The 16,732-nt window shown below is 36.5% G+C and overlaps 1 protein-coding gene across 2 annotated transcripts in view; it reads left to right on the top strand.

Annotated features, from left to right (window-relative positions):
* TTC29 (tetratricopeptide repeat domain 29) overlaps positions 1–16,732 on the top strand; it is a 258,913-nt gene that overhangs the window by 142,623 nt on the left and 99,558 nt on the right. For both annotated transcript variants that reach the window (XM_056802751.1, XM_056802750.1), the window contains one exon: positions 5,203–5,326. In XM_056802751.1, the coding sequence (XP_056658729.1) occupies positions 5,203–5,326 (124 nt within the window). The remainder of the gene's footprint in view (positions 1–5,202; positions 5,327–16,732) is intronic.

Below are 16,732 nucleotides of genomic sequence, written 5' to 3'. Positions count from 1 at the left end.
GAATCAAAGAAGAGCTTTCAAAGTCTTAAGTATTCTTGATACATGAATTAGCCATGTGACGTCCAGAGGAGGAAAGAATACTTAGCAAAATCATTAAAAGTTCACTTAATTCTTATCTTGTCAAATCAGATTACTCTCTGAAGTACCATCTAAGCCTTCAACAGTTATTTGCATTTATTAGTAAATGAGAGAGACTTGAACTTGAAATTAATTAAAAGGCATCCTCAAGTACATGTCTGGCTGGAAAAAAGATGGGTCAGTCGTGTAGCAAAAATGAGTCAGTCACAGTGAGGATGGCATTGTCCTCGATAATAATGGGTGAAATGTAGAAGGCATGTGCCTTTAGAAAAAATGATGTTGAGAGTTCCATTTTGAATGTTGATTCAGAGATGCTTATGGCTTATATATATATATATATATATATATATATATATATATATATATATATATATATAGAGAGAGAGAGAGAGAGAGAGAGAGAGAGAGAGAGAGGCATAGATTGGGCATAGATATATTTAGATATTCACCAATGGCAAAGAAGATATAAGAATAAAAAATCCTTGGAGACTGGAAGCTTTTAAAATGGGTATGAGCTAGGAGCAGCTAACTGACTCAGTGGATTGAGAGCCAGACCTAATGATGGGAGGACCTGTTTTCAGATTTGGCCTCAGATAGATACTTCCTAGCTGTGTGACTCTGTGCAAGTCACTTAACTAGCCTAACCCTTACTGCTCCTCTGCCTTAGAACCAATACTTAATATTGATTCTAAGACAGAAAGTAAGAGACTTTTTTTTAATAAAAAATGGGTATGAGCCCTCAACTAAAAACATTTCCAATATTTCTAGCCCTAAAACTTGGGGAATCAATAATTTAGACTTTCCTCTGGTTCACAAATGGCCGAGGAATTAGCAAACTTACTGAAGAAGATAGAAATGGTGAGCCAGGTTCTCTGTTTTGGTTATGTACATCAAAAGCAGTTTCTACACGTGTATCATGTCTAACAAATCATAGTTATATGGTGGTCCATATATCATATTATTTGTTAGGTGGGAACACAAATGAATAAATGGATTTACAGAAGAAATTTCAAAATTATCCTAAATACTACCTCATCCACCATTATCATTTTGCCACTAGCTTTTCCTCCACACAATGAAATAGAATATAAGCTCTTGGAGGGCAAGGATTGTTTTGTTCTTGTCTTTGTAGACTCAGCGTCTAGAACACAGCAGGAATTTAATGATTTTTGTTGAATTGAAATAAAAAGTATGAAAAATCAAGTAAAGATGTTGCACATGAAAGCTAATGTGAGAAATTCCATCCCTTTTCATCTTCCAAAAATGTATTTCGTTTTCCCTCTCAGAATTGTTACCTTGGTGATTTTGCCTGAATTGTTCTCCCTCAGACCTCTACCTTGTTTTATATCTATGCTCTCACGCCCAGAGAATCTCTTTAGAAGTTTTAGATACATAAAAAAGAAGTTTTAGAAAAATCCCAGAAACACAGAAGTGGTTAGATTTTTTGTGGTCACAACATGAGATCCAGGTTTGTTGTCAATTTTCCAGCCAACGAGGCTTAAATTATTCTTCAAGTCAAACTCCTCCACTGTACAGCTCTTTAGATCAATCAGTATAAAGTTTCATCTGTGAAAATTACCTTTCTGTTAGAGCTGAGATTAATTTCTTTTTGCTTGAGAGAAATGACATGCCCTAGTAATTTTCATATTTCCTTTAAAATGGAACATCGGGCCTTTGATGCGAAATTTCCTAAAAATGACCCCCCAAAATACATCAAAACATTTCTATTAATTCATGGAATTAAGAAAAGCCTTTTACATTTTCTCCTGTCACTGATTCCATTTGCCTTATTACTTTCATCTGTAGCCCACAAACTTGGTGGCACATTCAACAAACCCCTTAGTGGCTGTTTCATCTCTGCTCTATTTGATTTCTTCTCTCTGAGTAAATGATTAAGTTTTCATGCATTGGTTCAACCAAAATCTATGTTCACTCAACCACATCCTTTATTGATTACTTCTACTGCAAACAGTAGGCCAAGTGTGATATACATAATTGGACAGTTGTCAGGGGATGTGGGTGTTAACAGTCCTGTTTTCCCAATTGGAAACTGGAATCACCTTGATACACAAATATTCTGCACTGTTTCATTCTCATTCTTTGGACCGAGGAGTCCTGCTCCTCGGAATATATGTTTTTAACTCTCTAAGGTCTGGTTGAATGAATCTAATGATTATACCATATAATATGCTCTCCGAGTTGCACCTGTGCACTGCATATAGAAAACTGGAATTAATATTTGTCTAACACTTTAACCTTGTCCTTTAACTTATACAAATCATCTGCAGCTTTTTGGGGTGGAAATGTTCGATTTTTCTCTCCCCTGAAAAGAAGATTGGTTTCTAAATCTATTGCTAAATTTAAAATTTAGAAACCTTTTTGACCTAATGAGAAGGTTTACAATATATGTTCCAGATGATATATGAACAACTTGGCTGAATATAGAACTACATATTACTTGGACAAGGCATATTGTATAACCAGAGAAAGATTTTTCCTCCAGCATCCTTTATCTGTGACAAACTAAATAATTTCCCAGATGTTTCAGAAAGCTGTTGCTCTTTGGGGGAAAGGAGAGTAGGAAATCAGACTCATCTGGAAATAGCTGCATTTTCACCCTTTCTGTATTTCTAGTTCACCGAACTTACTCTCTTTGTGCCATCACATACCTCAGCCTCAGCTGGAATAGACAAGTCTGGGATGTGCTGCCATCAAAAATATATCTGCTTTTAAGAATATGGACTTAAATAGGCTTCACTGAGTCCATTTGAGTATGGAGATGATTTTACCCCAAGGTTTTGGAGAGATATGCAAAATAAGCCACCAATTTTCATCTTTTTTTCATGGGCTCAATTTTCTCTGGATGGTCACAGTCTAGAAACAGTGCTTGGAAATGCATATGGGGCCAGAAAAGTCTAATACAGCTTGCCAAAGCATTTCCAGTTCCACAAGTCTAAAGATAATGGTCTCTTATTGAAACGATCTCTTGCTTTCTTTTTCGTTCCAACCTGATCACAAGTCTATTATCCCTCAATATACAGATAAAGGTTATTACAATGTGTATGTCTCCCTGATGTCATCTCTTGCCCATAAAATCTTGGGTTAGATCTACACTTGAGAAATTCTAGCCTATGATTGTTCTCTAGAGAGCTCCATTGTATCTTAAGCACAGAAAACGTAGACTTCATTGAAGCAGTTGAGAGGAAAGGCTAGCAAAGGCTAGTTCCACACTAGAGATATTTTTACCCCTTTTTGTCCCCCTCATTTCATTCAGGAAGACAGCCTGAAATAGATTCAGAATCCCATTCTACCCTATTTCTGACACATAGACCATGAAGTTACAGTGAAAAGGAAGTTATATATTATCCGACCTTTTGTTTTGTCAGAAGAAAATTGTGTGGGTGATCTTATTTGACACAATACACTTCCAAACCATAACAAAAAGTACATGGACCATTAGGACCTTCAGCTCGTACCAAGATATATAATGCAACTTGGGGGCAAATGGATCAAAATTAAGCATACAAATTGGCATCAGCATCTGTTGCATGTGCTTTTGTCTATTGTCAATAACAATAAATTTATATCTCCTGTTTTGTTGTGGTTGTGTTCGTTTGGGGAGTTTGTGGAGGGGGGTTGAGGGAGATGATGGCTAAGCATCATCCAGAACAAATTCTGGTTAATATTTCTAACACTAATTTTCTCATGTGGTTCATTTATTATCTCTGATGTCAGTTCCCAAAAACAATTCCAAAAATGCTTTGGTATCATTTGAATAAGTGTATGGTCCTACCCAGGTGATTATTTTGATTGTTTCATTTCTAAATGTGTTTTATTGATGCTTTTTAATCTTTGAATTATATTTTCTAGTTTATTTTATATTTTTACATCAATACAATTTTTAATAATTATTTTCTTACAGTTTGCAATCCATGTTTTCTCCCTACCTCCCTACCCTCAATGCCCCCAAATAGCATATAATATGATATAGGTTGTATATGTAATATCACACTATTTATTTCCATGTTCATCATGTTATAAAAGAAAATATATATTGCTTACATGAGAGAAAAATTCATGGAGGGCAAAAATCAAGAATGTAGGCTTCAATCTGCATTCAAACTCTGTCAGTTCCTTCTGTGGCAATGGATAGCTTTTTTTTGTCATCAGCAAGGTGACTACTTTGAAAGGGAGAAGAGTCCTTTGGATGTGACTACAAAGCTCCTTATTTTCAGCCAGGATTCATGATTTTACACTCTTCTGGCTTAGCTGAAATATTTGTGTTATTATATATATGGGGAGAATTGGGCCAGAGGCACCCAAATGGTAGGTCCCACAGTCATGTTCTCCCACACTGTTAAATATGTCTGACCAATTCATAATCATACAACTGGTTAAAAGAAGATAAAAATAAATTCAAAGTGTGATTGAATTAAAAGATTAATGTGTAGGAATTGTGCTACAATTCTAGGAGAGGAAAGCATCTTGAAAATAGGAATTATTTCATGCCTTGTATATGCATCTCAGGGGCTAGCATAGGACTAGGTGCTCAGTAAGCACTTACTACTTTTTGATTGATTGTTATTTGTTGAGATAGATGAAGGCGTCATTAATAAATACAGTGGCCAAATTGGGATTGCGTACTTATTCTAGGAGTAAGTACTTCAAGTTGGGCAAGTACTTTCTACTATCCTACTTAGGCACAATTCTCTTCCTCATGTACTACATTAACCCAGAGTTTTACCACGTTAGAAATACTTAGCCCACCCACAGACCTTTACGGTGATGGTAATCTTGCTAGAAGTTCAACAAAGCAAGCCAACACAACAAGGATCCTGATTTCTCTCTCAGGTGCATGGGCAATGGATCTCCTTTTGGTGCTGTCATTTCCAGTAGTCTAGAAGCTTGACAAAATGCTTAACTTTTTCTTAAACTGTGTCTCACATCATGGAAAATATTCCTACATGGGATAATTCAAAATCACTTTAGATTAACTGCTGCCCCTAGGATAGAAAGGAAGGGGTTGAGTGAACTCTCTCACTAGGAGAGAAGATGGAGATGAAGTGTCAGTTCCCACTAATAAGCCCACATTTCAGGAATTTTTCTCTTTGTATTCAATTCCAGCCAAGAAAATATGTTGGAAGCCCTTGCTTTCTTGGAAAAAGTTGTGGAAATTGCAAAAAATACATCCCAGAAAGGAAGGATGGTAGAAGCCTGTACAATGCTTGGGGACATTTACAATGGAAAAGTGAGTATTTTAAAGAAGAAATATGCAGTCTTACCAGGGTAATGTGTATCCCCTCCTGCTCCATTTGACCCTCATTATATTATTCTAATCCTCCTCTGCTGCTTACAAAATTTAATAAATCTACTAAACATGAGTTGGCAAGGATTTTGTGGCTATTTCCAATGCCCTTTGGTTTACAAGGTTAAAACAAAAATGTCTAATAAGTAATTGGCACCTATGATGAAGAGAAATGGTTAAAAGAATTGGGAGAAGAACTTGGAAGCAGAGAAAAAAACTGGTAGTTATGATTGATAGATTGTCTATCATTTTTAGATGGTGGATAACAAGAGAAAAGCTCAAGAATTTTTTTCCAGTTTTCAACAAAGGGAAAAGTATACTCTCTATGCAATATGGGTCGTTGAACTTGTCTTTCATTCCTGTAAAAACTGTTCTAAGCATCATTCAAAGGGATGAATTAGTAACAGCTATCCCAAAGAGATAGTATTCTAAATCAAGGACTGGTCAGGCTAGACTAAGCTCATTTCTTTTATGTATATCTTCATATACATATGGTAGAGTTAAGGCAGTAGATCAGAGGATCTGATTTACCAGTTTTTATCAGGCATTTGGCATCCGATCCTCTTCTTGTGGAATAAAGGTAGTTATAAGTTAAATAGGTAGTTTCAGAATTGGTTGAATGGTCAATCCTAAAGACTAGTCACTAATCAACTAGTACCATATTGATAGAGGGAGAACTTTAGTGGAGTGCTCTAGTGATTTAAGTTTAGTCTTGTACTGATTAATATTTTTATCAGGGAACTTGAATAAAGGTATAGATGATTTCTCTATAAAATGTACAGATGACACAAAAGTCAAGAGGGATAGGTAAGCTTTGTGACAGGATCTGAAGAGATCAACTGACTAGAATTTTGATCTTATAAAGATGAAATTTGTATTTGGGTTTAAAGAGGCAGCTATGTGATACAATGCATAGATACAGTGTTAGACCCTGAGTCAAGAAGGCCCAAGTTCAAATCCAACTTCAGACACTTAATAGCTATGTGGCCCTGAAAAATCATAAAACTTTTATCAGCCTCAATTTCATCGTCTACAAAATGAAAATAATAATTATATCTACCTCCCAAAGTGATTATTAGAATAAAATGAAGTAATATTTTAAAGCACTTTGAAAACCTTAAATTGACATATAAATCTTTGACTATTATTACTAAAAATAGGTAAGTATAAAATGGAGAAAGCATGGTTAAGTAAAACTTCATCTGAAGAAAATTTGGGGAGTTTGGGTAAGTCCATCTGACTTAATAGCATAATTTAGTAGTTAAAAATTAATAAATAAGAATTAATGTGATCCCAGACAGCAATTAAGAGAGACATAGAATTCAGATTTTGTCCCAATATACTCAGACTCATTTAGAGTACTCAGACTCATTCCTAGAGTATTGAGTTCAGTTCTGGGCATTATATTTTAGGCCCAGACATGCTTGAAAACATCCAGAGGAAATGCAACCAGGGTGGTGAAGTACTTTGATTTCATGTTATGTGAGGGTCTGCTGAAGGCAGCGGGAAATAGAAGACTTTGTGAGGAGCATGATGGTTGCTATTGGTAATTCAAAGGATTGTCATTCAGAAATGAGTTAGACTTGAACAGCATGGCCCTGGAGGAGGACAGGGTCATTCTGGAGGAGAGAAGAATGGGTAGAAAGTTCCAAGAAGATTTCGTAGACTTCCCGGTCAAGATGGCTCCAGAGTAGAAGCAGAGCTCTTCTTCTCCTATCCGCCAATTGAGACTGAGTGCCTCAGAATGACAAAACCAAAGTCAAACGAGCGAAGGAGTTCCAGAGTAGGGCACAGAATGGAAGGTAGACAAAGATACGGCATTTCCACACTAAAAGGGGGCAAAATTTCCCCCACCAAGGGGTGAGCTCATCACCCCTCCTCCATTTCACCTACCTTTCTAAAGTCTAAGCAAGCACAGAACAAACTTCTGAGTTCTAGGAGGGAGGCTGGCTGAGGCCAGCACAGACTTACCCCTAAGAGAAACTAGACTTGGAACACTGGGAAGCTGAGGAAACATGGAGGTAGAATGTGGAGCTTGGAGAGAAGGGATGGCTCACAGCAAAGCACCACAAAGAACCAAAAAAAGCCCTTGGGCAAAATCCTCTCCATCAACCCTCCACACCCAGACCTCTTCCAGGCAATCTTTAAGTTCTCTGAGGTTGGTCCTTCCTGTGAGAACAGAAATACTAGGTACTCCAGGAGGCTGAGGAAATGTGAAGATAAGATGTGGAGTTTGCATAGAGGGGGCAGCTCACAGAAAAACACCACAGAAAACCAAAAAAAGCCCTCGGACAAAAACCTTTCCAGCTCTCAATAGAGTCTTGCCTACATTCCACACCCAGACCTCTGCCAGGCAGTCTTTAAGTTCTGAGGGGCTGGACCTGCCTGTAAGAACAGCAAGACTAGGGATCCCAGGAAGCTGAGGAAACATGGAGAGAGGGTGAGGAGCTTGGGCAGAGAGAAGTGGTTCAAAGCAAAATGTCACAGATACCTGAAAAATAGCCTATGGATAAAAACCTCTCCAGCACTCAATACAGAGACTTGCCTACACTTCACACCCAGACCTCTGCAAGGCAATCTTTGAGTTCTTGGGAGCTGGATCTGCCACTAAGAGCAGCTGGACACTGCTGAGGACTAGGAAAAATATCCTTAGGGCAAAAACCTCTCCAGAGCCCAATACAAAGATCACATACATTCCTCACTTAGACATCTGACCAGGAAGGAACAAGGCAATGGCCACCAACTCCCAGGAACTAAAATCCACAAACACACACACACACACACACACACACAAAGAGGAAAACTTTAACCCTTGATAATTTTTATGCAGAAAAAAAAAACCCAGATTAAAGAAGAGACAGCAGAAGATGACCAACAATTAAACACACCCAAACTTTCGAGGAAAAAAATTGAAATTGGTCACAAGTTCTTGAAGACTTTAAATCCAAGATTGTGAGAAAAATGGAAGAGTTGTGGCAAGAAAAGTGGGAAATAGTCCAAAAAGAAAATAACAGTTTAAAAGGCAGGATGTCCCACTTGGAAATTGAAGCCCAGAAATCAAATGAAATAATAAACAAATTGAAGACCAGAAATGACCTGTTGGAAGCCATGAAAAGCATGATAGATCAAACCAAAAAGGAAAATCAAAAGATCTTAGCTGAAAACCAGTCATTAAAAACTAGAATTGGGCAAGTTGAAGGCAGTGATCTCACAAGACAGCAAGAATTAATAAATCAAAGTCAAATGAACGATAGGTTAGAAGACAGCACAAAATCTCATTGAGAGGGTGGTTGAACTTGAAAATAGATCTCAGAGAGACAATTTGAGAATTATAGGCCTAGCTGAAAACCTAAAAGCAAACAGACATCATACTACAAGAAATTATCCAAGAAAACTGCCCTGAGGTTCTGCAACAAGAGGGGGAAATAGACATTAAAAGAGTCCATAGATCACCCACTACACTAAATCCTCAAAAGACAACCCCCAGGAATGTAATTTCAAAGTTCAAGAGCTTTCAAGCTAAGGAGAAAATATTACAAGAAGCCAGAAAGAGACAATTCAGATATCAAGAAGCACCAAATCAGGATTACACAGGACCTGGCAGCCTCCACACTAAAAGACTGTAAGGCTTGGAATACGATATTCAGAAAGGCAAGAGAAATGGGTCTACAACCAAGCATCACCTCCCCATCAAAATTGACTGGACATACTTCCAGGGGAAGGTATGAGCATTCAACAAAATAGAAGACATCCAAACATTTCTAAAGAAAAGACCAGAACTAAACAGAAAATTTGACATCAAAATACAAAAAACCAAGAGGGGAATAATACAACTATAAAAAGAGAGGAAGAGAGTGCTAAAACATAATACTCAAACCTTACTCTTAGTGGAATCAATTCCAAGAGGGAAGAGCATCTAGATCCATTGGGGTATTGAATTCTATCTTACCCTATAGGGAAGTTGAAAGGGGAAAACTAAGGGATGGGGTGGGTTGGGGAGTTAAAAAGGAGGGATGGAAAGAGAGGGTGAGGGGAATTTATAGACCCCCCAAAATAAAAGGGGAATAAAAAGGGAGGGGACTGAAAAATCATCCATCGAAAATCTTAGTAAAACCAGAATGCAAATTAGAATGAATTGTTGATTTGATATTAAGTTTATTCAGATTACTTGATATTTTCCAAGAAATGTCACAATTTAAGTTTTCATACTGTACAATATGCACTATTCTGGGTAGCAGTGGGGTAGTATATGGATAATATGTGGACATGGAGTCAGGAGACTTGCATTCAAATTCTACCTCTGACATATACTAGCAATGTGACTTGGCAACTCTTTTAACATTCAATTGTAGCTCTGCATGTACAGAAGGTCTATACTTTAGGACCATCTCATAGGATTGTAATATCTCAGATGAGATTATGTATGTTAAATGTTTTGCAAACATTGAAGTTCTATATAAAATGTCAGTTATTATTCTCTGTTAGAAAGTAATTTCCTTTAGTACAAAAATGTTTTTCTTATTTTTTTTTATCCACAACACTTACGTATGTGGCACGTAATGGATGCTTAAGAAACATCTAGTGAATAAATGAATGAATGAACTCTGAAGATGGTTAGAGAAAGGAATCAAACTCCTTGTTCTCAAATGCGCACTTGTATTTTGGGCTTTAATAGCACTCCTTGAGCAGCACACTATGTAATACAATCTGATCCAGTAAATATTTATTAATCTCCTACTATGTGCTAACTTCTGTGCTAAGCTGTGGGGATATATAAAAAGATAATGAGAGAGAGAGAGAGAGAGAGAGAGAGAGAGAGAGCAGGGAGGAGAGAGACAGAGAGAGAAGGAGGGAGGAGAGAGACAGAGAGAGAGAGGAGTCCCTGCCTTCAAGGAGCTTACAATCTTGGGGGGGGGGGGGGAGAACAACACACAAAAAGAGATCTAGTGAGGAGAGATCAGAGAGAATCTTGTTCTATGGAGTGCAAACCAGGCAGAGTAGTAGATACAGAATGGAGTGAGCCAAAATCAGTTTTTGTCCTCTATAAAGGAAAGTACAAGGAGAATTTTGGCACACCACTCTCTAGCCATCCAATCAGAGGGAAGAGGAGACTAAGGGAAGTGATGTAAGTCAAGGCTTGAGTTAGCAGCTGGTCATCACCATGATTAGAGGTAATGAACTTAACCTAAGAGATGCATCTTGTTCCTTGGAATGGAAACCAGGCAGAGTAGCAGAAGACATAATGTTAAAGTAGATATTTTAGATGATTTATAAAATATTTTCTCAGTGAACTTTGTTTCTACCATAATTTCTGAGGTCTTCTGATTTTTCAGAGAAGCAGTTAGTGAACTCCTTTCTGCCTGACTTTCAGAAGATCCCTCCATGCAAAGAGCTCTCTGATTTACCAACAACTGCTTTCCATGCCCTTAAGGTTACCAACAACCAGGATATTGATTGAGATAAAAGGTTAATTATAAAAATATTCCTACATAGTGATTATTTTTGTTTGATAAAGGCAAAGCATTCAACAACTTCAGCTTCTTCAGTAGATGAAAAACTCTTGAGCAATATGAAAAGGGAAAGATATACCAAGGTTAAGGTTTATGGTTTGGTTAAGGAAGTTTTATGAAATAACTTATGTTGCTTCTCTTTCTTCTGATTCTTAATGAACAGGTTAATATACTTATTTGATGATCTCTTAAGCATCCTTCCAAGTTCCCAGATTCCATTCTTTATAGTTAAGATAAAATTGAATTATTTCAGAGCCCTAATCTTTGGTTGCTTCTGAATGATTTTTATTCTAACAATTTACTTTATCTCTTGTGAAAGACTTTATAAATATGTTTAAACCATGTTTTTAACAACTAATATTTCTTTACCATTGAATTTTTTCCTCAGAAGATATAGATTTGAGTCTGGAAAGAAATTTGTGCTTTATAAGAAAAAAATACCCACATAAGAAGTCCATGAGCAAAATTATTTCCAAAGCTTGTTTTTATGTGTCACTATGATACATAATATCATCATTATCACCCTCTTTGGAATTTTTATAGAAATATGTATTGATCATTCAGCATAGGGGAAGTCCAACACATGGTTTAGTGTCTATCATCATAGGAAACCTGACAGCAATAAACAAAAAAGTCTTATTTGTGACTGTAGTTGTGAAAACACAACTTGGTTTTCATTGTGTTCAACAAAAATATTCTAAAAGCTCACAAGGTGGCAATATTTGAACATGAAGCTTACATAAGTGAATTTGTTTTGATAACTTTGGCTAGGAGGAATAAGTTCTCCCCAGTGCTAATAAGATTTTTGGATGCTACTAAAAAGTTAAAAGTCATTGAAAAATTAAGAAGATTGCATTAATGAGAACAGGAAATAGAAAAAATTCCTTTGGTTTTTAAGTTAGTAATTTTGTAGAAAAGCAGTTTGGGGGGAAGTCATACATTCATATTCTAACAGTAGACAAATTATAATAAATCAAAATAATGGATATTTATTCAAAAAAGCAAATTCCCGGATAGACCACAAGTACCACAAAAGGTTTCAGAAGAGAAAATCATTGTAGAAAAATGAACAGATCACTGAGAAGTTATTATCCAAGAATAGTATATGGATTTCTGGACTAGGAATTAAAGTATTGGAATAACAGGGTCCTTCCCAGGAATGGAGCATACACCTTGCAAACAAGAGTTGAGAGGAATATATTTGCCTAGAGAGCATGGTATAGTGGAGAAAGAGTTGGTCTTTGGGTAAAAAAAGGCATGAGTCCAAGTTCTGACTTAGACATATACTCTCCTTCTCCCCTTTTCTTTATTACTGTGGAGTACAACACCATTATCCTAGTCCTGAGCTCCTCACTATCTCTCTCCCCTCATTTCCAAGCTTTCACCAAGGCCTATTTTCACCCCTTCAACATCTCTTCAAAATGGCCCCTTTTCTCCTCTGAAACTGCCTCTACTTTCATCCTGGCCCTTATCACCTCACAACTTGATTACTGGAGTAGCCAAATGGTCTACCTGCCTCAACTCTCTTCCCATTCCAATCCATTTTCCACTCAGGCCCTAACATGATTTCCCTAAAGCAGAGGTCCATGTCACCACCACCCCTACTCACCTCTTATTTGACTGATTTGCTATGTGACCACCCTAGGCATGTTATTTAACCTCTCAGTGTCTCATGCTATTCTTTTAGCCTCCAAGTTGTGGAGCAGATACCAGTTTCATTGGTAGGAGTTCTTTAATAGGTGCTTCCTAAACCTATGCCATTGAAATCTTGGGTCCAATTGTGTTATGAGTCTCAAAAATCTAATTAAAATATTTTAAAACTGAAAACTATGGTAGAAGTGGAGTGATGGAAAAATAGCATACATATAGTCACCAAGCCAGATGTCATAGAAAAATAGCCAAACAAAAATGGGAAGTTATCAAGACTGCTCAAAAGCATCAGCGGCTCCAAATGTCAGGACAAGGAAGTGGTGATAGTCTTACTATTTGTGTCCTGCTCAGAGCATATGGATCAATATGCTTGGTTCTGAGAACCACATTTTAGAGTAGATAAAATAAATAGATAAAAAAGCATCAATATCAGGGCAATGAGAATGATGAAGGGGCTGAACATCTCATTACACAAGAATCAGTTGAAGAAACCAAGGATGTTTACTTGGAGAAGGGAGGACTTAGATTATGAGCAGTTGTCAGAAATCCGAAAGGCCAATATGTAGAAGAGTGTGATGGTATTTTGTTTTTGAACCCAAAGGGCAGAACTATGAATGACTGCTTGAAATGACCAGTTTTGTTTGGCTCTCATAACAATTAGAATTATCCAAAAGTGGAACAGTCTACTTTTGGAGATAGTTTGGATTACAGCTCCATTGGAGGTATTTAGTCAAATGCTATATGAATATTTGCTGAGTATGTTATGGAGCAGATTTTCTTGATGAGATGAAATAGGGAGTCAACAGATGGCTCACAAGATAGAGAGCCAGACCTAGAGACAGGATGTCCAGGTTCAAATATGGCCTCAGAACTTCCTAGTTGTTTCAGACTGGGTAAGTTAATAGAGCCTAGCTCTTACTACTCTCCTGCCTTGGAACCAATATACAGTAATGATTCTAAGACATAGGGTAAGACTTTCACAACAACAACAACAAAAAAAGATATGTTAGAATATATGTTGACTATGGTCCCTACCAACCCTGAGTTTATCTGAACACCCCCAAACTGTTAGTACCCAGAATACAGTGAAATAATTTATTAAAAGTATGACCCTAAATTGTCACAAAATAATTAAATTAAATCAGTCATAGCTACTTCAATAATTATCTCTGATTTTATCTGTGAGAATACTCTCCATCCAAATGGAAAGAATTTCTCCATAACTTTGTGGATAATCTCCTAAACTACTGTAGCCTACAAAACTCCATTGCTTTATGAACAAACCTCTGATGGAGAGTTTCTTAGAACATAACATAGGCCAATCCTTGGATTGTATTGAGAGAGTTTGCCACAGTGCCTATAAAAGCTGCATGTATCTACTAGTATTACCTTCACAAGATCAGGTTTACTCCTACACTACAGTGAGGCATAAAAAAGTAGGAATTTAATGGAGAAGTGGATATGTTCCTTTGCTTTGTTTGTTGTCTTTTGCTATAGAGTTCTTCAGTGTAAAGGAAATTCCAAATATATTCTTCACTAATGCCAGTTAAAAACTCCTTTTTAATGTATAGTCTCAGATTTATTCTGGAATCTTGAAAAGTTAACTAACTTATACATAGTCATATAGCCAATATGGATCAGAGGCAAGATATGAACCCAGCAACAATTCTCTACCCATCTCACCACACAGCCTCATAAATTGATATACCCTATTTGATCAACAAAGTAAACATATTTAGAAAGATTGCCATCAATAAGTATTCTAGGTGTGGGTTCTTAATGAATTAACATTCCATTATCTGGGGAAATAAATCCATTATCTAAAGCTCTTAATTCCTGAAATTACTAAGGTAGTAATATGCTGTTATTTACCCAGAATGAGTGGCTGGTAAATTGAATAAGCTAGTTAAAATAAAGTGATCAGATATATGAATAGCTCATATCACCAGTTTTTATTGTGAAAAATTTTAAATACAATTTTACTTTCCATTCCAAATTCTCTTTCTCTCCCATCTCTTATCCACTGATCAGGCAAGAAAAACAAAGTCCATTCTAAATATATGTAGTCCTATAAAATAAATTCTCACATTAGAAAAGAAAGAGAGGAGGGAGAAAGGAAGGAAGGAAGGAAGGAAGGAAGGAAGGAAGGAAGGAAGGAAGGAAGGAAGGAAGGAAGGAAGGAAGGAAGGAAGGAAGGAAGGAAGGAAGGAAGGAAGGAAGGAAGGAAGGAAGGAAGGAAGGAAGGAAACAAAACATGGTTCAGTCAGATCAAGAGTTTTCAAAAATTGAAAACATCATAAAATACACTTGGTATACAGAGTGTTACTAAATACAGTTTAATATCTCTGTCTATTCAGAAGGTGCTTTAGGATATTAGGTTGCCTTAGGGTAATCATAATGATCCAATGCCATGAAAAAAACTTCTCAATTGAGATTTATGGTTACTTGGATTTTTGACAGAAAGGAATTTTATCCTTGTTTGTTTGATTTCTTCACATTGTCCAAAAATAATAGAAAAATTATCAATAGGAAAACTCAATCTTGTGTCTTACTTTTTGATCTATGCATGGATGACAAACATTGTATATTTGTCTATTTATTCCTATGTTATCAGTTCTCTAGACATTTTCATTTTAAATAAACACTCTTATCATACAGATTTGTTTATCTAATAATATAGGAGTATTTGTAATGGGCTAGAAACATGATAGTTTCTATCTTTAACCCAAAGCTTGATCCAATCACTCTGCTATAAAATAAATGTATTATGTATGGTATATAATTGAATTCTTCCAGATTGAATAAAGTTAGTGTGTATTCCTTCCTTAATAGAATATTCTAAAAAGCATATTTTGTTCTTGGATAAATATAACTTTAGACATGCCTAAAGTCTGGTAAAATTAAATGTCAACTCTGCTTTTACTGAAAAATTCATTAGGGCCAAAGAAGGAATAAAAATTCTATTCTTAACTAGTCTATGTTTTTTAAAAAGTTATTTCTATCCCAAGTGGTGATCAAAAAAGCAAGGATACCAGATAGCATTCTGAGAAAAAGAATAAAAAGCAACAGTAATAGGCAGTTAAGATTTCAACTATTTCTCTCATGGTTTCAGTGCCCCTGCCCACTAGCATGGAACCATACAGACACCTGTAAGTCTGAACTAGCACCTTTAGGGGAGAGGAAACATGGACAAAAGTAGCCACAATCACCATTACTAAAACTGATTAGCTGTAAAACATGTATCTTTGTGTGTCTCACTAAATAAAAGAAACCAAGGGCATACAATGAAAAGCAAACAGAAGGAAAGGGTGGGGAGGAAGAGAAAGGATTCATTCTCTCTAATAAGGTTTATAACTCACAGAACTAACTGATCCTGAAGACTTATAAATACTAATGTTATTTAAATAGAAAGTGTTCACTGTTAAATTTATACCTGGTTTCAACTTAATTCACTGTGCATAATACTCGGTAGCCTCTGTTGAATATTTCAAACTTAATTCTAAGTGTAATTTGTTGTTGTTTTTAAATAGTGAGCCCCTGAAAGCCTTGTTCTTCCTTAGAAACAATGATGACATTTCTAACATTAAATCTTTGCTACTTACCTTTCAAGGCTCTCCACAATATTATCCCATGACTACTCATTCTCCAACTCCTGCCAGCTTCTACCCTAATTAGACCAAAGTCCTTATTGATCCCAAAAGAAGACATATTCATTCCTGAATGAATTCAGCTCTCTCTCTCTCTCTCTCTCTCTCTCCAGACCACTCCCAATCATATTCATAGAATTCTATCTTCCTTCTTCTGTTTTCCATATCAGAATTTGGGATGGGGAATATCAGTGCTGATTTGCTATAGTTAAACTTACCTAATTAAAAGATAGCCAACAGACCTTAAAACCTATCCATGAGTTTGAGAGGCATCTAGCCAAAACATGTAAAGACTCTCCCCTGCAGAATAGGTAGAGGAAAACAATTTGTTCCAAAGGCATGAAAGTGACTGAAGCAAGCACTGTGGAGTGTTTAGAGCTTGGTCAGACATCAAAGACCCCAAGGTTATCCAGTATATCCTGGGCTGACTCCAGTTGTCTTGACTTTTGTCTTACTGCTGGATTTTGATGATTCTGGAAGAGAGAGTGAGGCTAATGACTTTGTCAAACAACTATTCTTCACTTAAATCCTATTCATGAATG

This window comes from Monodelphis domestica, chromosome 6 (assembly GCF_027887165.1).
Source record: "Monodelphis domestica isolate mMonDom1 chromosome 6, mMonDom1.pri, whole genome shotgun sequence".
Classification (NCBI taxonomy): Eukaryota; Metazoa; Chordata; class Mammalia; order Didelphimorphia; family Didelphidae; genus Monodelphis; species Monodelphis domestica.
The sequence above is the reverse complement of the archived record's forward strand: the minus strand, read 5'-3'. Positions and strand labels throughout refer to the sequence as shown.